We start from the raw sequence: 20,935 nt of genomic DNA, 5'->3' as shown, positions 1-20,935 counted from the left end.
CTCACCACCGCCTTGCCACCTACCTAGTGTAACAACATTTATTGTTAGGATAAATAGTTAATCTTCTTGAAAAGATTTGTCATGTCCTGAGTAGATGCTTAATATTCTTCTAATGATACTGTTGTATTTATTGTACTGGACTTGTTCGTTGTTTTGGGGTAACTGGAAAAGCATTGCATATAGTTTCCCCTATGTGTCATCTTCAAACCTGAAATTTTAGTAGTTCCTTAGGAGTAAAACTTTTAAGAGATTGTGTCCTTAGTCCCTAAAACTGACTGAGAAGAGAAATATATGCTGATGTTTTATGTGAACACATTTGCATATATGACGTTAAAATATTTTCTTCAGATGAAATTAATAAATGCTAGGGAGAGAGTAATCTCTTCTTGAAAAGCAAAATCTCCAAAACAACAAAATGCATGTATGTATGCATCTGATATACAACAGATGTGTACATCTACACAGATGCCTATATATACTACAGCAATTGGTTAATTTCAGATTCATTTTTGAATTTTCTTTGGAATACTGGCAAGGAAATCACAGTGGGCTTTCTGTCCTTTTTTTTTAATTCAGAGAGCCTAAGCAGGATAGAACTGTCCAATAAAGATAGGAAGAACCGTCCGATGCAACAGGAAGATGAGGATCGGATTCAGATGGAGCTAAAACGTTATTTAAGAAAAGAGTCTTCATCTGCAGGAGCGTCATCTGAACAAAGCTTCTATGAGACAGAGAGTGCCAGAACGCCTTCTAGTCGTGGCAAGTATAAAAGATGATGCAGCATAGGAAATAACCTGTTAGGATTATATAAATTGACCGTTCATCTTTTAATCTTACTAACTTTAGTATCAAGAGAACTTTGACATAGAATGATTATGTGCTATTAATTGGACTGTTGAATAAAAAATTAACACCTAGTTTTGGTATCAGGCTAGACTTGATTCAGTATTTCATTAAAACTGTTCAGTAATCTGTATGTTACTGTGCAACATAGTAAATACAATGTAACATCTCTTCAAATGCATCGTTGAGGAAATTAAACAGTAAAAAATTATTCAAATAAAAATATAAATTATTCTATATTTAATGTGAAAATATGAACTTTGATTTGTTGAGAGTGTATGAATTTGTAGAAATTATGCCAACTTGAATATGAAAATGGAACATTTAACTGTTCTAGTATTTATTAGGTTTTTTGCCTTTTTTTATAATCTCTGTCCATCGATACTTCTAGTTGCAGTGCCAAAAGAAATTGGAACTTTTGTAGATACTATATTTAGCTGGTTATTCTATCTAGCAGTTAGATTTCTGAACTTAGAAATACATTTCTGTTAAAAGTAAAGTTGTGGGTTTTTTTCAATTAGAAAATAACTCTTTACTGTCTATGGTTCTTATTAGAAGAAGAAGTTTTCTTCTCAATGGCTGAAATGGACATGTCTCACAGCCTTTCCTCCCTTCCTCCTCTTGGAGACCCTCCAACTATGGACCTAGACTTGTCTTTAACCAGTACATACACAACTACACCAGCAGGATCCCCACTGAGCACTACGGTGGTATAGTATTAACTACATATAAAATCTTTTTGAAATCCACACTTTAGTCTGAAACTTACAATATCAAAAACTATTTTCAAATTGTAGAACGATAGAAAATGTTTAGAGCTGATGGTGTTCCTTTTCTGCAATGGAAATTGCATTGGAAAATTTCTCATCTGCTTGGCTACCAAGACAGAAAATGGAATGTGTTTGTTTTTAAATGCCTTGAAGCTTATACAGGACACTTCATGATATATTTTCTTTTTAATAACGGCGTGTTTGCCATCTGGCTTTTCGTACAATGTGAACTACACAGGCAAGGAAAATAAAAAGTACAAAATTGTTCTATTTACATTATTCTTCAAACAACATAAAAGTTATGCTGTTGATATCACCATCTTTCCCAGATCTGTTATGTGCCCAATGTTTTGCTTAGTGAAAGCCATGAAGAACAGTTGTGCTTTTTACAGAGAAACAGGAGAGTATATGCTCGTGGAGAGAGCAACTTTATCCAGCTTTAAAAATAAGTGAGTGTAGATGATCATAGAATTAGGCTTTACTTTGGGCTACACTTTCTATCTACACTGTTTACTTGAGCACTAATACGCTGTGAAATGGCATGCTGTTGATTCTTTATGCACGTATTTTCTTTTTGTTCCTTTATTGTTTATGTTAGATCTAATGTCCAACATCTATTTGTCAGATTTAAGATCATTTATATTTTTGTTTTAGCTTCAACCAACTTGGGGTGATTTTCTTGATCGTAACAAACAAGAGCTACAACCTCCGAGAGGTTCTTCACTTACAGCCAACATGGTTCACCAGACTTCCTTGAAAAGGACATGTAAGTAAAAATGTTGGTTTATGTTCTGCTCCCTAGATAATTCTGGAAATGAATTGTTATGCAGCAACTTGGTAAAAAGAAATTAAAATCAAAAGTAAGATGATTTTATAAATGTGTTATTGCTGAAAAATTACGTGACCTTAATTTTGTATTTCAGCTATTCCATCCAGATCTGTTTCTGTGGATGAATCCAGACCTGAGCTTCTTTTTAGACTGGCAGTTGGAACTTTCTCAGTGTCTGTACTTCATATTGACCCTTTACCCCCACCTGAAAGTTCACTGAACCTTAACCCATTGACACCAATGGCTCGGGATTTCTTTACCCGAATAGAAAAGATTGAGCCAGTTAAGTTTTCAACAGAAGATTTTCTGTCCTTCCGAGAAGTATTTGCAGAAGCTTGTTCTCATGATCACCTTAGGTATAACTTTGCTTATTAATAAATATAATTAACAAAAAATATCTTTTAAGTAAACTTGCATAACATAGATTTATTTCCGTAGGAAATGTGTCACCTAATATTTGAATTGCATTAGTAATCTTTGTTAATTTCAAAATAGCCTTGAATTTAGACATCTGGTGTCCAAGACTGTATTTTTTTTAAATAAAAAAAGAAGTGTACATAAACATTAAAATCAACCTAGCTCTTTTCAATGATAGATGAATTAAACTAGGTACAGTTTCTACCACAGAAATCTACGGAGTCAAGAATCATTAAGTAAATTATTTCTTTAGAAGCAGCTGTATTTTACAGGACCATCTTTATTCCAGTATAGGGATTTCTGCATGAAGAAGCTTAGGGTTCTACTTAGTGCACAATAGTGTATCAGTAGGCATAAAATATAAGTGTGAGCAAAATCAGAGTTAGTCAACAGTCTTTTTTACCAGCAGTTTTTGCTATCCCATACAGTGTATGAAGTAAAATGTTTAAGGGTATATATATCTTTTCTTATTCTATGCATGTAATTTAGGCTTCCTGAGGCATTTGACTTTTTTCATTGTCTATATAAGGATGTTAGATTCCCAGCTTTATGTGAATTGCACCTTAGGTTAGATATCTAAAGTACTGTTTACAAATGTCTCTACACTGACCATTGTTGAATGTGTAACGTAAGTGAGCTCCATTGTCTTTGTTGCTAAAGTTAAAAACTGCTATAATTTGATTTTTTTCTTAGTTTTGAAGAAATTACGGTGATGTTAATGATTTTTAAAAGGATTTTAGTGATCCTTTTTTACATATTTGAATCTTGACTTCTCATAATTTTCCTCGTTTTATGCTACTTTTCATAATTCATAATTTTCATAATTCAGATTTATAGGTAGTAGCATCAAAGTGTCTTACGAACAAAGACAAAGGACTGCCTCTCGAAGTTTTAGTACTGACTTATCCATTGGGGATATGGAGTTCCTGGAATGCCTTTTCTCTACTGACTCTCATTCCATTCAGCCTCACTATACAGAGGTATGTAAAAAAAATACAGGGAGTTCCATAGAAAAGAAATGTTAATTGTATAACTGAGAATACTAGACTTTAAAATGATCGTAACTTTAATTTTTTTAAGAATTCGTAATTATTTTTTAAGACATTATGATCGTAAGATGCAAGTTGTATTTTAATTGCAAGTTCAAATAGTGAACCAGACTGCTGTCATACCTGACAGGAATAGCATTAAGTAGGCAGACTTTGCTAGTTTACTTCTCTTTTAAATATGCTTAACACAGTTTGAGAATGAGAGTAGATATTTCCCAAAACTAACCGATGGAGTTGAGCAACGTGAAGGTTTTGGAGGGTGATAATTATTCGTCCGGCTCTTCTAATGGTCAGAGACATCCAATAAAGTGGCTGAATAAGCGGACTGAGTAAGTAGTGGGGCTCTGTTTGCTGACTTGAATGTAGGATGTTCTAGGTAAAATGTCATAAATATCTTTTCCTGTGGCAACTCTTTCTTCATCATCTATTAAGTATTTTTAACTATTTTATTCGAAAGCTGCTGACGTTTCATTCTGAAGAAGGAAATGATTCTCATGCTGTGCCATGCCTCCAGCTTCATTATAAGCATTCAGACAATAGAGGACCTCAGGTAAGGTGGGAGATTAAAAACCACCAAGTTTCTGTATAATACCTATGTCTGATTTTGTTCATTTTAACAACAGAGACTCTTTAACTCTCAGTTATTATGATTTGTTTCACTATATTGTTGTTAAGGATTTTAGTGCTTTTTCTCTTTCTTTTCAGGGTAGTCAAGGGAGACTCAGTTCTGTTCCACAGAAAGCAGAGTTACAAATAAAGTTAAGTCCAGTGTTTTGTGAGTTGGATATTAGTATTGTAGACAGATTAAATTCCTTACTTCAACCACAGAAGCTAACTACAGTGGAGATGATGGCATCGTATGCTTCTTACAACAAGCACATAAATCTGGTAAGTTGAAAGTGAAGTTGATTAATAAACTTGCTGATTTCTTGCAGGAGGAAGGCAGGATGGCACTAAGCCTGGAATTGCTAATTCTGATTGATTTGTGGTGGTTGGTTTTTTTCTTTTATATTTTGAGGTTTTGTTTGTTTGTTTGTTTCGGTTTTTTTTACTTCTGACATAACAGTAGCCATCTGATGTAGATGCTCATTTTAGATTCAGTGATTGCATGCTTGGTAACAGACCTAAAGGCAACGGTAGCTGCATCACAAACTGCATAAATTCTTAACTTCTTGAAGCAAGCAGAACTGGGCAAAAAAGAGGAATTTTGACTGACTTCTAAGCCCTAATCTGTCCCATCATACTCTATAATAGATGATATACAACAGTTGCTGATAATTCTACTTCTGTATTGAAATCTTTAGGTGTCACAGTCAGCCCAGTTGCCTCTGCTATGCCTTACGCACTTTTGGGATAAGTAATAGAACGGATGGGGAACATATGCATAGCATTCTAGTGATCAAGGACCAACAGAAGAAGTTGGAGCTTGTTTGTCTTGGTTCAGGTTGTCAGGATTTAACTATTAGTATATTTCACACAATAATGTTTAACTTGAAGTCTTTTCTTGAAATACATGACAAGGGATTAATGCAATTAACTAATTTTCTACACAGCAACAAATATCTTCACATGATTTTATTGCTGCATCAATTGATTATAGAAAAATTAGTCTTCAAAGCTTATTTAAGGGAATCCTTGTTTAAAAAAATTGTAAGACATCAGTAATTTCTATCAACATGGTTACATCCTGAAAGTTAGATGCTTTTTGGTGATGGTCAGCAATAAGCTACTTTCAAGGAGGTTTTGAATGACACATCAGTGACGGGAACTCGAAGCCATGATTTACTGAAAGAGGCAAATATACATAATAATAGTTCCTGGCTTCTCAACAATAGATTTTATTTTTTTTTAAATAGTCTGAGAGACATGATATGATATTTCTGAACTGCAACTGAGAATTGTTTGGTACTCTCACTCTCTAAGAAAAAAATAAATACAAAGATAGCCATTTTTGAAAGATTGCTAACCTCTGCAAATCCTTGACTTCTAACTAAGTAGAATCTTAACAGCACCAATAATAGAATATCCTAAAAGTAATAATAATTGATCATAATATCTGTGGTTTGTGTGATACATGAAAAATTATTTCATTTTTAGATATTACATCATCAAAAGCTTTCCACATGGTCATTTTTAGCGCTATTTTTCTCTAATTTAGATATTTTTTTCCTTTATTTTTTAGCATAAAGCATTTACTGACGTTTTTCTGGATGATTCACGTACTCCTGCAAACTGTAGAGTTTCAGTTCAAGTCACTGCCCCAGCATTAAATCTCTCTGTTCGTTTCCCAATACCTGACCTGCGGTCAGATCAGGAAAGAGGACCATGGTTTAAGAAATCGCTTCAGAAGGAGATTCTTCATCTTGAATTCACAGATGTGGAATTTAAAACTGAATTTATAGGAGAGTCTACTCCAGAACAGGTTAAATTAGAATTTACCTTTAAAGAGCTAACTGGTAAGAATGTTAACAGTATATTCAAATATTCTTTTTAATTTTCCCAGGTACTACGTAGTTGAGACAAAGGTCCTCTCATATGGATTAAGATAGGGAGTGTCTTTCCACCTGAATTTTGGAGCAGATATCTCTGCTGCAGTTTAGTGTTCTGTGCTAAATATCAGCATAATCAAAATAATACTACTAGAGGGGGAGGCTGATGTATGTAGGTGTAGTGCTTACATTCTTGTTTTTGAGATCTGAGCTAGTATTTCTGTTATTTTCAGTTATATTGTTGTACCAGTTTGTTTCAATGTAGGGTATCTCTGGGATCTCTATCCTGGAGTTAGGGTAAGTTTTGCATATTTATGGGGGCGGATACTACAGCTATGCAAATTAAGCTCAAGTCGAGTCTAGAAATTAAGTGAATGATGTCCTAAATAGCAGTCGTTGAGAAAATTTTAATACTTTTATGCCCCTGGTATTTTTCAAAATAACAAATCTGTGATACTCATTTATATTCGCAACATCCTCTGCTGATTTGTCATTTTGTGTACTTTTCAAGGCTGTGACATGACACAGTGATGCTATAAATGTAAATGCATTAGAAGCGTCTGGTTTTCTAACTGTTGCTAGATAGAAGATAATGTGGAATCATTTTTATTTCTAAAAATTTATATTTAATTTTTTGGTAGAAAAGATGTCAAAAATTGCATAAGTACCTTAGTAATAGCATTGGTAAGTTAGCCTTTTGGAACCTGAGGAGTGGACAACCTGAAGTTAGTGGTTGTCATTCCTGTGTTAATTTTTAAAAAATATTTTTCTCTTCAGGTTCACTTAAAGAAGATAATGCAGAAGCACCAATAAAATTTTTTCAAGTGTCTGGTGGCATAGATGGAGATATAACATCCTCATCAGACAATTTTGACTGGCCTCGGTAAAAAGTTTGGATTTTTATGAAGCACTGTTATTTTTCTAGTTTTAATGTTTTAATGCAGACTGCCTGTGTAGTAAATGCTTTAAAATATTTTGCAAAGAAAGAACATGTAGCTATTGAACCCAAGAATTTATTAAAAATCCCTCAAACCTCTCAATTTATAATAATACAAGGTGGTTTTGATGCATATGGTTTCTGGGTAGACTTGAGTAAATTTCAGTGAAAGTTAGATGTATGATTATAGACTTGAAACTTTCTTCCTTTTTTTTTTCTTGTCACTTTACCATTTCTCCTACTTTTACATTCAAGAGTGAACATCAAACACCTCAGTCAAATTTTGCCTCAAAATACTAATATAAACTGGTAAAAAGCTGTAAAAACAATAAGGATAATTATGTTGTGACTGAATTATTGCATCTTGTATCACATGTAAGACAATACAATACTTCAGAGTTACTGAAGAGACGGACCTAACAGCTGTAGCACGTAATAAGATGTTTAAAGAGGCAATTTTAGGTTTACCGTGTAATTTGCCACATAATGTTTTTTGCCACAAAATTTAGTGCTTTCTGACAGCAAGTTTGTATGGATGTTTCTTCAGCGTGGTTTTCTTTTAAAATGGTACAAATAAATGTATCTATAACAGTGTGTATGTGTAATCCACTATGTCATGTAGCAGAGCATTTTTTAATAACAGTTGATGGTATAATGATACAATTATTATTTTGGGAGAGCACTAAGTTGTTGTTATGTCACCTGACAGCCACCTGATGGAGTTGAAAAAAACAGACACTAACCCTTTTGCTTGATGATTCATTTTCCGTGTCCATTTGTCCCTATGAGTGTGGTGTTTTTCTTAATGGTATTGCTCTGTCTACTATAATATGCTATTGTCTAATAAAATTTCCTGGTCTTTGAGCTATTTAGTCTATGTGTATGAAGTGGCCAGCTAGTAGAGCTAGGGAACATGTGACTGTGCATCAACATAAAAATGCAAGGATCTCTAACGGCTTGTTCTGCATAACTTCTCCAATGTCAGGATTGTATTGAAAATAAACCCTCTGGCTGCGCACTCTATTCTGGAAAGGATAGAAGCTGAGGAGGAAGAAGGAGATAATAACTTTCAAGAGGAGGAAGAAGGAGGGTCTCATTCTTTGAAGGATGTCTGTGATATTAGAAGACCAGAGCCTTCTCCTTTCTCTTCTCGTAGGGTCATGTTTGAAAATGAAGAGGTACTGTAAAATTTTGTTAGTGCTTTGTGCTTATAGTAGATAAAATTTATATATTCTCGCTACTTTATATACATCTTCTGGCTTCCAGGTTTGTTTTTTTTTTTTAACTTGAGAGTTTTTAATTTTCTTTTGTCTTTCAGATGGTGATGCCAGGAGATGTAGCTGAAATGACTGAGTTTCAGGATAAAACAATTAGCAATTCTCATTATGTACTGGAACTCATGTTACCAAACATTCACTTAACATTACCAAACAAAAGCTTTTATGAAAAGCTTTACAATAGGTAAGTACGGTAATTGTTTTGCTTGGTTATCATGACCTGTACTTTTAGTTCTGTATTCACTGCTGATAAAAGTGATTGAATGAGCATCTATAGCAGAAATTCATTTGTATAGTGTTCTAAGGTCATAAAATCCTGCATAAATACTCTTCCAACATGACATCAGAGACACCACTGTGTCATGTATCTGATCGATGCCATAGCAGCCAGCTGCTAAAAAGTGTTTGGCAGATTTTGTGAATGAAGGGTAAAGTTAAATGATCTTTTGCTTTCAGTGAATGCTTTGTTCAGATCTCTGTTCACAATGTTTCATCTTGCTCTGATCTTTCTGAATTCTGTTTTATCAGTAGATCATTGTACTTCAAAACCGGCTACATTCAATTTTATTATTTTATTTTTATTCAGTGATTTGCCACCTAATAATTAAGAGTCCACTAGGCAGCTAGGGGAGAAAATCTTAACAACCCAGTTTTTCAAGCCTTAGGATGGTTCACCAAGATGAACCCAGCTTACAGATAGGTGTTCAGCATTTATTTCTGTTAGTTTTCTGTCTGAAAAACAAAGAAATAAAACTAGATTAAATCAACTAAAAAAATAGATATTATGCTGTGCATTAGCTAGATAAAGAGAGACAGTGATCTATTTTAGCCTCTGATAGGCAATTACTTTACATCCAAGGCATTTTTTCACTTCCACAGTGGCAAAGCTGAACCTTTCATTGAATGTTCTGTTGATGTACTTCTGTACTGAATATAACATCTGTCTTTATACCGAAACAGACAGAGACTCACTTGAAATCAAAAGAACTAACATTTTCTGCAACTTTGCCTGAAAATTGATGTGATCAAAATAGGATTTTGTCACCCCTCCTCCAACCTGCTGAGCTAATATACACTTACTAATAGAGACTTTTGTGTCACTTTCAAATGTTAGACTCTGATATGTGCGTGCTGTAATTACAGAGAAAAATATTACTTTCATTATTTATTGCTTTTACTCATTCATACATTATTCTTTCTTGTGCTCTTGAGCTTTTTTCTGTTTTTCATGAAATCTTTTGTATGAAGCCTGCGAAGGAAATATTGCTTGACTGACCTTATATTAAGTGGGAATATAGTAATATATTTTGTATAATGATAATGTATTTCTTCCTAGGATCAGCAATGATTTATTGTTGTGGGAACCCACAGCTCCATCTCCTGTAGAAACATTTGAAAACCTTTCTTACGGTGTTGGACTGTCTGTGGCCAGCCAGCTTATCAACACATTCAGTAAAGACAGCTTTAGTCAGTTTAAATCTGCAGTTCATTATGGTAATGCACTTAAATCATTTAGAACTATAATGATTCAAAGGCATAATTTGCTGAAGTGATTAAGCTGATAGTGGAAAGAATTTGCAAATTTATAAGTAAAGATTTATTTAAACTGAGAAGAAAAAATGTAGATTACTGTTTAATTGAGTAAAATAAGTGTCAAGTGGGGTCGCATTACCAATGGAAGAATAATGAGTTATTGGGGTAATATGTGTACTAGCTAGAGAGTTAGTTGTTTTTCATTTTGTCTGTTAGATGATGAGAGTGGATCTGAGGAAGAAACACTACAGTATTATTCCACTGTTGAACCAAACTATCGTTCACGCAGAAGGAAAAAGCCTGACTCTCAGAACAAGAATTCACAAAGCTTTCTGTCTGTTCTGCTAAATGTGACACATGGATTAGTATCTATATTCACAGATGTAAAGGTGAGGCACTGGGGCGGGACAAAGTTGTTCTGGTGTTTCAACCATGCTTCATGCTGTATTTACTGGTTTTGGAAGGAACAAGTGTTTATAATAGTAATTCTGTAATCTTCATGTTACTGTGCTACAGCTAGACTATAACATAATATAATATTTTAGCAATTCTGTTTATTTTGCTTTACATAGGAATAACTAAATGCAAGCAGGAAAATATATATTGGTAACGTGTTATGTTAGTTTAGGCTGTATATCTGCAACAAACTCAGCAAGCAATCATTTTACCGTTTCTTTTCTTTCTGCAGCAGGATGATGGAAGTACACTGGAAGGAAAATGTGGTGAATTCTGGTTTGAGTTCAACACTGGTTCACTTTTCAGCGTGACTAAATATGAAGGCTTTGAGGACAGACATTATGTTTGCCTCCATTCTAGGAGCCTCAATTTGTATCATCAAGGTAGGGGAGAGACTGAAGTGGCTTTGGAACTAAATTTGAAATGAGATAAGCTTGAAGATTTTAGGATAAGTGCTGTCTTTTTTTTTTATATATTTTTTCTTTTTTTCCCCCCTCTGTGATAGTGTATCATTTGGCACAAGTGATTTTGCTTATGGCTAATTCTAAAGGGTACAGTAATACATCTCCATGATGACTGTATTTGCTTAGTTACGGTTTAGCTCAGGCTTTCCTTCGCAGCTGCTTGTCTTTAAAGATACAGTTGTACAGTCTGTTCTTTATTGTGAAAGTACATGCTTCCTACATGTTATTGGTTATTCAGTTCAAAAAGATCCAGGTTACCAGTGGCTGCTGTATCTTTCCTGAGTAGCTAATTGTAGTCAGCAGATGAAGAATTTTCAGTTGACTATATAGTTTGTATGGCTGATAACCCCCATGTAGTTAAACCTTTTAAGGTTTTCCCATCAAATGTGTCTCCATCAGTGGTAGTCAAGTCAATTGATTTTCAGAGCAAAGCCTGATTATTGTGGGTTTAGAGATTAACCTGGCACTATCTCATAAAATGAAAAGGAGAGACATATTCCTATATCTCCATGTAACACATAGGAGACTTCTGTCCTTTATTTCTACTTTACCGTTTTGTTGGGCAAATAAAAAACCAAACCTTACAGTCGCATTAAAGATTTTAGCTAGAACCATGGTTTTAAATATTGGATCACCTGTAACTTCCCCTTCACCATTTTTGGTTGTCATCAGTGTTCATGACTGATTTTGTTGGTAATTGAAATATTTTTAAAGGCATTAAGCATAAAAAGGATTTTCCTTAGTTCTTCATCAGTTACATCTTTGAAGCACAAGGTAACTAATTCTAAAATCTCTTTGCAGGTATGGTAGATGAGGCAGTCCCTTCCTCTGAAGTACGACTGCCCAGCAAGATACGTCCCCATTGGTTAGAACCTACTATTTGTTTTGCTGAAGAAGATGGTCTTAGTAGGACTACTTCAGATGGTGTAGGAGGGGATTATCCGAGTATGCTAACTGTTGCAGTCAAAATCCAATCAGATAAAATAGAGAGCAATACGAAGGTTTGTGTTTTCAAATTTATGCTTTTATAAATTTCGTTATCTCAGCTTATATGGAAGCATCTAACTGTGGGATTATAAAGGTTATAGATGAAGAAACCATATAATTCTGAGCTATTCTTCCTCAAACTATAGTTTTCTGTTAGAATCTTTTGGATGGAATGTAAAATTTAAGTATCAGCATAATTTACTAATTTTTCCAATGCTTCACTTTGCTGATCACACTATATTTCTTTACTGAATGCATTTCTTGTCCAGTTGACCTTTTTCTTGTTTTAGTTTGGTTGAGTTTTAATCTGATGCCAAACCAAACAAGAATAAATATTAAGAGTTAAAAGCTTTCTACTCAGCTTACTAGCAGCGTCATCTAATAGGCAGCCTTGGCTTACGGAATTGGAGTGGCACTGGTAAATGAGTGGTTCGTTTGGCTTGGAGAGTAGCATTCGTTAGCATGGCTAAAAGATGACCCCTTAGCTGGCACAGTGATGACAAACGGATCAGTAGAATTACTTAGAGAAGAAGGAATCTGCAGACCACCACAATGTCACAGGGGCTTGATTGACTTGTATTCGAACAGCATAAGAAAGAACTACATTGAGTTGGTACTCCTAATAATTCCTGGTGAATCCCAGAATGAATGGATAGATAGCCTTCCTTCCTACCACCACCACAAAGTTGTCATTTCTAAAGTATCCTGTTGCAGAAAATATTAGACTGTATTAGCCAGGGTTTCTGTATTAGGAAACAGAGTTTTATTATTGAGTGTTTAATCCTGTCCCTTGAAGATTCTGGGAGCAGAACGATGACGGTGTTTCATAATCTAGATGTCAAATAGTTACATGTCATGTACACTAACTCATGCAACTTTTCTTGTGCAGGAATTTCTAGTTGCTGTTGGACTAAGAGGAGCCACGCTTCAACACAGAGTACTGCCTTCAGGTTTAAGCTGGCACGAACAGGTCAGGCTGCTACAGTTTTCTCAATTACATCTTCAGTTTCAGTCTCATTGCTCTAACAACTGCTTTAAGTATCAAACTAAACCTCAGTGGAAAATATTTGTGTTAGGCTGTATCTTACTATCTTACTCTGCCCTTGAAAGTGTTTTTCTTTATTTCTTGTCTCTCTTTGAGAGCATTGACAGGCTGTAGTCTTGCTTTTAAATTCTTACTTGCGTAATCATTTGCTACAGTTCCTCTCGTTATCCTAAATCTCTGCCTGCAACATGTTAGGAAGGTTTTGAGGTTTTTTGGGGGTCGTTTTGTTGTGTTGTGTTTGTGGTTTTTTTTCCTAAAAAGTTCAGGTGGAAAATCTCAGTAGTCCAATGCTACTCAAGTACTTAGATAATCCTTGATGTAAAAAAACACCCACAGAACAAACAAATGTGCTGCTTGCAGCACTGAAAACGTTTCTGAATTTTTCCCTTCTGCTTACTTTGTTCCTCAAGTCCTGGTTTCTCCCTTGTCTGTTTCCTGTTTTACATCATTTGAATAGCAGTAATGGAAAAGAAGACTTCTGAATTAGAAGGGTTGTACTGATATGTGTGGTATAGCATTGCAGACAGGGCTAGAGACCCTTGATCTGGAAGCCGTGTGTAAACATGCATGAGCAAGGACACGGTATTAGCAGAGCAGCAGTATAGTTGCGTGTGCTTGCACCATACTGGATTACATATAGTAAACCCTGTCATTCAAGCTTATCCTGCTTATCCTCTAGTATGTATGGTATGCATATTTTTACATGCATTTTTCTTGTATAACTGCATGGAGCTGAACTTAGCGCTTTGGATGTTGCTGTGTCATTGCTTTCTTCTCAGCATGGTATTCCTGTGTGTTCGTGTGGCCTGCTTTACACCATGTTGCTTATTTGCTCTGTGAATTTTTGCTAACATTGCCTATAATGCACTTTTTTGGAGGGGGAAGAGGGGAAAAAAAAAAATTGGCCAAAGAGGTAGGTAGAAGAAATTATTAAAAAGCTAGCAGTTTGCAACAGGCTTAGAATAAATTAAGAAGAACTTTCATAGTGTAATGGGTTTGAGAGGGAACTATGATAGATCTTAAAGAGGAGAATAGGAGTTTATTTTATGCAATAATTAATGAAAAAGCAGTATACACAATGCATGTGTGCATATGTCTGATTCTGAGCATATTTTCCACCCCTCTCTAAAGAAAAAGAAAGATAATTGAAGATAATTTTAACAATGTATAGTATTACAAGAAAAGTTGTCTTTTCAGATAAAGAGAACAAAGAGAATACTAACACTATAATAAAAACTGCAAAAAGAGATGAATGAGACTATGTTTGAGAAATGCTTTAAAAATGGATTGTGAGGTGTTGTACAAGTAGCCACCTAGGTGTCTGTGGGTTGGTCTTTTCCATACCTTTGAGGATACAGTTTGGATATTGTCTTTTTCCCTGTTTACATTCTGTGCTTTTCTATATTCAGATACTGGGTAAGGTCCTTGGAATATCTGAGATTGTTCACTGCCTTTTCCTTCTACTAATCAAACATTTTAGTGTCATACCTGTTAGAGGTTTTATCTTTTCTAATGCATAATTGCTTATTAATTTAACAGATATTGAAGTGTTATAATAATATCTTTGTGATTTTTAGATTTTATATTTTTTGAATATTTCTGATGAGCCTGTTCTGGGATATAATCCTCCAGCTACAATTACCACTTTTCATGTGCATCTGTGGAGTTGTGCTCTTGATTACAGGTAAATAAAATGCAAGTGTATGTCGCTTGGTGGCACTGCAGCTGTGTATTTATTATTTGCGTATTGTAAAGAATATTTATTTAGGCTTATTTGGGAAAAGTACTTAACAGAAATCACTTAAACTGTAAGCAATTTAAAGTAGAATAAGTGCTTGCCTAGTCCTGGGTAGCTCTAGTTAGGTAACCGATAAGACTTTGATTGTGCTTCTAAATAGGTACAGAGTATTGATTTTTTTTTTTTTTTTTTTTCTCCTGTTTGTTGTTAGGCCCTTGTTTTTGCCAGTCAGATCTCTACTTACCGTTGAAACTTTCAGCATTTCCAGCAGTGTTGCGGTAGATAAATCCTCTTCTACTCTCAGGTATAATTGAAGTGATTGTGAAACGTGGAAGCTCATGTAGAACTTGTAATGCCTGTCTGCATCATTGACCTAGGAAGCATTCGTAGTGTGTAAATCATCACACTGGTTTGCTTCTTTTGAAATATACTTAGGTGCAATCCTTCTGGTGTGTTTTTTTTTAGATTGCTTTCTTTAACAACGGGCAATTCTGCAATTTTTAATACGGTCAGAAGATGTTCTGAAATGAAATTATGTCTATTTTGTTAATTAGTAGCACCTTAAGATTTTTTGAAGATTCATGATTTGGAGACAGTAGATTAATTAAGGAAATACTTGGTGATTACTGAACATCTCTAACTTTTTAATAATTTTTCTTGCAGCTTTAGTCTAACATTTGTTGTTATGCCTGTTCTGATGTGAAACATCTGCCACGTTGCTTTTTTCTATTGTTAAAACCTTATAAATGACCTTTGAAACAAATGTGTCTGTTACTTTATTAAAAAGAAAAAAAGGCAAAAAAAGAAATGAGAAGTGTTAATTCTGTATGCCAGAAGCATTACTTTTTATTCTAGGAAGGATCAAATGTATAAATTGAAATGCAAATAAAATATAATTAGTGATGGCAAAAATATCTTGTAGTGGTTAATTACCAATGGATTTGGAAAATATGAAAGGTTGAAGTGAAAAGTTTGGATTTAGGATATGCTAGATGTATTTGCGGTTTAAAATATTTTTTTTCTATACTAATTTCTTTTGTCTGGTGAATTGCACAGCATTTCTCTAGCATGTTATTTCATCTATTTTTTAATCTTTTAGGATAATTTTAGATGAAGCTGTTTTGCACCTGTCTGACAAGTGCAACACTGTTACGGTGAACCTCCATAGAGGTAAGGATGTTTTAGGTGTGACTAATGAATTGCAGAGGCTAAAGAAACAAGATCACTGGCTTGTTCAGCATACATACAGGTTATTGAAGAAATCTTGAGGAGAAAAGGAGCAGCAAGTTGAATATGAATGAATAGTACAGTGTTGACGAAAATCTGAGTGCTCTAGTTTGGATTTGTGGATGCAGAGGTGTGTCAGAGCAACTTGCTGGTCCTTCGTTTTCTCGTTACAGTTCCATAATGGGTATTTGAAAAAAGCATATTTTTAAAAATCTGGAGTTGGCATGGAAGGAAGTCTTCACAGGAAAGAGATCTCATTTTATGAGATATATATTCTGAATAGTTGAACTTGAAAGGTGTTATATGGCACAGAGTTCTAGGTTCTGAAAAGAACCTAGAACTTTGCTCTCATTCATATAGTAACGGCCTTTAAGGACAGAGGAACTTGAATTAGTGTTTAACAAATGAATTGGAGAAATAATGAAACCCTGTGCCCACAAATGTATGATTTAGCTTAGGTAAGAGATCTCTAGTCAAGGACAGAGTAAAGATATGCCTGTTTTGTTTAAACAAGAAAGAGAGGAAATAAGTTAATCTTGGTACTGAAAGATTAGTATAATGTGAAAATATCCGCTCTCTCACTTGAACTAAAAACCGGTAGGATGCTTAGTCGCTCAACTTCTGCATGCCTGTATTTCTCTAACACACAGATGGAATGAGGATAAATATCTTAAAAGATTACACTGCACACAGATGGTGGCAGTGGGAGTGATATATTGGATTGAAAAGATCCGAGTACTTGATTTGAGCAGCTGAAACTTGAACTCTTAGAGTAATCCTCATAAAAAGGAAAATGCAGAGATATAAAAGATTTTGACAAAAAACATCTCTTTTTATGCCCATGCTATTTTTAATGGTTTAATAACCAAAAATACGTAGTAAGGATGATGGCTGTTAAGTCTTAAATTTTTTTTGTAATTACTCATTTCCTTTCAGATTATGTTCGTGTTATGGATATGGGACTGCTGGAACTAACCATTACAACAGTAAAATCTGATTCTGATGGGGAAAGAGTAAGTATTTAATCACAAATAAAATGTAAACTCTCCATGACAGATTGTGATTTGAAAATTACTTTATTATACCTAGAATCAAGGAAGGCTTTTCAGTTTGTGTACTGAATGTCTTTTTTAAATTAATTTACTCAATTAGTCAAAAACAACTGTGTATAGATGGTGTTCTAATGGAACTTTAGGTTGATCTGAAGTCTTATCTTTCTGTTGTTGCTATCTAGACTAAACCACATTTTGAGCTGCACTGTTCCAGTGATGTAATCCATATTCGTACCTGCTCTGATTCATGTGCTGCACTAATGAATCTTATACAATATATCGCAAGTTATGGTGATTTACATCCACCCGCTAAGACAGAGATTAAACGCGGAGTTAGCAAGCCAAAAATGAAGGTATAAAATTACAAAATAGTATCGGCTTAACTTCACGCCTCCTGGTAGTATGTTTTAATTTTGATATCCTCGTTCTTTTTCCAAAGAGTATGAGACTTGCTGTAAAGAAGTTAACAGATTGCATCTAACTTAAAATATATTTGGGGGTGAAATAGTTTGGGTTTTTTTCCTGCTTTGGTCACTGCTTAAAATATTAAAATATTTTGTGCTTTTTGCCTAATGTACTTTATTCTTACTGAAGAAGGAAATTCCAGGACATATGCGAGCTGTCCAAGTGCTCTCATCTAAATACCCTGAAGCATAATGTTCTAACCTACTTTATGAATCGTCAAGCTCGGAGTTTCAGCTCACTTAATTATTTATAAAGTTAAGGTGTTACTTCTTACATTGTAGAACCCGTGTATCAGGCCGTTGTAGCAAAAGCTTATTCAGCATGATATTGCAGTTGCCTTTAAGATGTGACTATATATAGTTCCTCTCCTACAGGTAGAGACCTTTAGCCAACCATCTTCCCACGGACCAGTCCTCGCTGAATCAGAGCAACAGATTTTACGGGATTTGATGAGTGATGCAATGGAGGAAATTGAGACTCAACAGACTGCTTCTGCCATGAAACCAGAGTCCAATGGTAAGAATCCTCTGGAGGCATAAGTACACATAAAGTACAGCCTTTCTGGAAGGAAAGTGAGGTTGAAAGTTTTGTGTATGTAGAGATGCTGCAACAAGAATGGGAGCGTGCCTTTGATGTCTGAAGACTTCAGACTATCAGATTCTTGTTTGTAGTAACAGGAATGCAAAAGTAGTTTAAGATTCTAGTCAGATGCACACTATTGGGATACTGAAAACAGTAAGGAAGGAATCTCACTTTACGGGACTCTGTCAAGACCCCAGATTCTCTAGGTGTAGGTTTACATGGCATGCTGCAGTGTGAAGGAATCAGACCTCTGTGTATGAAGGCAGTCCAGGAGGATGATACAGTTCTGAGTCACATAAAGAACTTTTAGCTTTGAGGAAATCTTTCAATTAGCAGATAGAACAAGATAATTGATTTTATCACAGGATTATGGCTTCTGTATCCAGGTTTAAATTGGCTGAGGATTTTGTACTGCAAATAGAAATTTCACCATTTTCGTGATGTCTGGTCTCTTTTTTTGATGGTGGAAGGTGAGCAGTCAGTGTAGTACTGAAAGTTATAGATGCTGTTGTCTTACTACCAGAATGAGAAACTTGGACACAAAAATTTTCTTTTTGTACCTGTGGCTTTTTTACCAATAGTTTTTCTGTGTTTTGTCGATTCATCTCTACTAGTAACTAGTGCAATTGAAAAGGATCACAATGTAATCATAACATCAGATTAATTTTTGAAAATTGTGTTTTATTTATACTAGGAACTGATTCAAGATATAAGCAAATTCCCTTGATGTAATTGAAGTAACAAATTTTACTTAATTGTTATACTATTTTGTTCGTATTTTGTAAAGATTTTTCCACTGAAATGTGTCTTTTCTCCATCTTCCTTCAACTCCCAGGAGTTTTGGATGATAGATCTCAAACTCAGGAGCCACCTTGCTCAGATCTCTTCCTGTTTCCAGATGAAAGTGGAAATGTCTCGCAAGATCCAAGTCCCACATACGCTTCATTCACTCATCACCTGATAAATGAGGCCATGGGAGATGTTCCGTCAGAAAGTGATGATTTCTGCATTCTTTTTGCACCCAAAGTCGCTGTTGCTGTAAGAAGCTTTGAGAATTACTAAGATGTCCATATATAAACAGAATTGGAGAAAAGGCTATGTAAGACCTGGACAAATTAGATTTGGTAGCTTTTTGTGATTACTTAGTGATATTTTTACCAGTGGGCAGAGTAGCAGAAAAATAATCTTTCTGTCTGAAAGGACTTCGTGCATTTTTGCTGTTAGGAATGAATGCAATTGTTTTAAAATATATATGATTTTTCTATATCTCACCAGTATGTAATTCTTCTCTAATCTGAATATTACAATAACTGTATTGGCAGTTTTCCTATGGTTTAGTCATGATTTATCATTGCTGTATGACTTACAATAATGGCATAGTTAGAAAGCAATGTTTTAAGCAAAATATGGTATTTATCAAAACAGCAGCTTTGCGCATCTGATCTTTTATTAGTTTCTCCCATAGTCTAAGCTATCTAAAGATCCGTGCCAAACCTCAGAGAAAAGCTTGTGTGTCACTTCACACCACTGTCTGTCCACTGTGTTAAAAGATTTGGGAAACTATTCTCAAAACTCTTTGAAAATGGCTTGTGTTCATGTTTTTCATGGTATCTCTGGTTGTATTATTCTTAATAGACAGAAGTAGCTCTGGATCCTTGATTAGAAGCTGTATTTGCCCAGTTATTTCTGAGCTTGTTTGTTTCCAAAAGTGCTAATACAGTAGCCTAGGCTCTTCCATGTGTTTTGTTTGTTTTCATCTCTTGTTTTGTTTGTTTACAGTTTGGATGAGAAATTTTTTTTTTTCACTACTTCTCAGCTTCTGGTTTGTTTTTACGTGCTTTTGGCTTTAAGTTACTTCATAAGAATCATTCCTAAACCTAGGCTGTGTTATATAAGCTTAAGAAAACAGTACAGATTAGTTTCATTTCTTTTCGTAGGAAAGAATTAGACATCTCAGTAAAGAAAGCAGATTTTATCTTCTCAATGCTATATGCTTTTTTTTTTAAATTAGGAAAAGGAGGAGGAGCCAGTAATAAAAATAATGGTCGATGATGCAATTATCATAAAGGACAATCACTTCAGCCAACCTATTAAAAAAACAGATACAAGCAAAGCTCCCCTTAATTTCCCTGTTCCTCTTGTGCGCTATGTTGTAAAGGAAATCTCTCTTATTTGGCATCTTTATGGCGGAAGGGATTTTGGGACTGCACCACCAACATCTCCAGCTAAAAGTTTCATGTAAGTGTTTGATGTAATTCTGTAGATTAGAACATTTAAACATACTTAATTCTCCTTTAATTTGAGGTTAATCTCACTATTCAATCTGAAATCTCCTTCACAATCTTCTTTGCTCCCTCCTGACAAGGAATCAATCATAGAATGGTTTGGGTTGGAAAGCACCTTAAAGATCATATAGATTCTTCTTACTCAGTTTAGCTCCGCACACCGGAGTGTGTGTGTTCTGTGTTTTAACCTGGACAAGCTGGGTTTGGTTTTGGTGGTTTTTTGGGGTTGAAGGGATGGATTTGCTTTCAAGGGTTCTATTCAAAGTTAAATTTTCCTGGAGAGATTGGGGCTTAAGGAGCATAAGAGACTACTGCTATGGTAACTGGGGCCTGGTTTTCAGGATGTCATGTAAAATAAAGAGTAATTAATATTATCACAGCCAAAGTTAAGGAAATGTTTTAAGAATGTTAATTTGATGGGAAAGCATACATCTAGCATTCTGCTCAAGTATGTATTACTTTAACAACAAAAAGAAAGTATTTATTTGGT

The 20,935-nt window shown here is 34.8% G+C and overlaps 1 protein-coding gene across 1 annotated transcript in view; it reads left to right on the top strand.

Moving 5' to 3' along the window:
* ATG2B (autophagy related 2B) overlaps positions 1-20,935 on the top strand; it is a 43,630-nt gene that overhangs the window by 10,506 nt on the left and 12,189 nt on the right. Inside the window, 24 exon segments of the mRNA XM_086614195.1 lie at positions 577-759; positions 1,399-1,553; positions 2,268-2,379; positions 2,537-2,798; positions 3,689-3,839; positions 4,366-4,458; positions 4,614-4,796; positions 6,091-6,364; positions 7,175-7,280; positions 8,320-8,512; positions 8,653-8,795; positions 9,948-10,105; positions 10,361-10,533; positions 10,833-10,983; positions 11,866-12,065; positions 12,941-13,021; positions 14,674-14,780; positions 15,046-15,138; positions 15,934-16,004; positions 16,998-17,074; positions 17,296-17,466; positions 17,953-18,094; positions 18,996-19,198; positions 20,172-20,398. Coding sequence (XP_086470321.1) covers positions 577-759; positions 1,399-1,553; positions 2,268-2,379; positions 2,537-2,798; positions 3,689-3,839; positions 4,366-4,458; positions 4,614-4,796; positions 6,091-6,364; positions 7,175-7,280; positions 8,320-8,512; positions 8,653-8,795; positions 9,948-10,105; positions 10,361-10,533; positions 10,833-10,983; positions 11,866-12,065; positions 12,941-13,021; positions 14,674-14,780; positions 15,046-15,138; positions 15,934-16,004; positions 16,998-17,074; positions 17,296-17,466; positions 17,953-18,094; positions 18,996-19,198; positions 20,172-20,398 — 3,709 coding nt within the window.

The sequence above is a fragment of the Tauraco erythrolophus genome, chromosome 6, assembly GCF_009769465.1.
Source record: "Tauraco erythrolophus isolate bTauEry1 chromosome 6, bTauEry1.pri, whole genome shotgun sequence".
In the NCBI taxonomy this organism is placed as follows: Eukaryota; Metazoa; Chordata; class Aves; order Musophagiformes; family Musophagidae; genus Tauraco; species Tauraco erythrolophus.
Note: the sequence above shows the minus strand (reverse complement) of the source record. Positions and strands in the feature narration are given on the sequence as shown.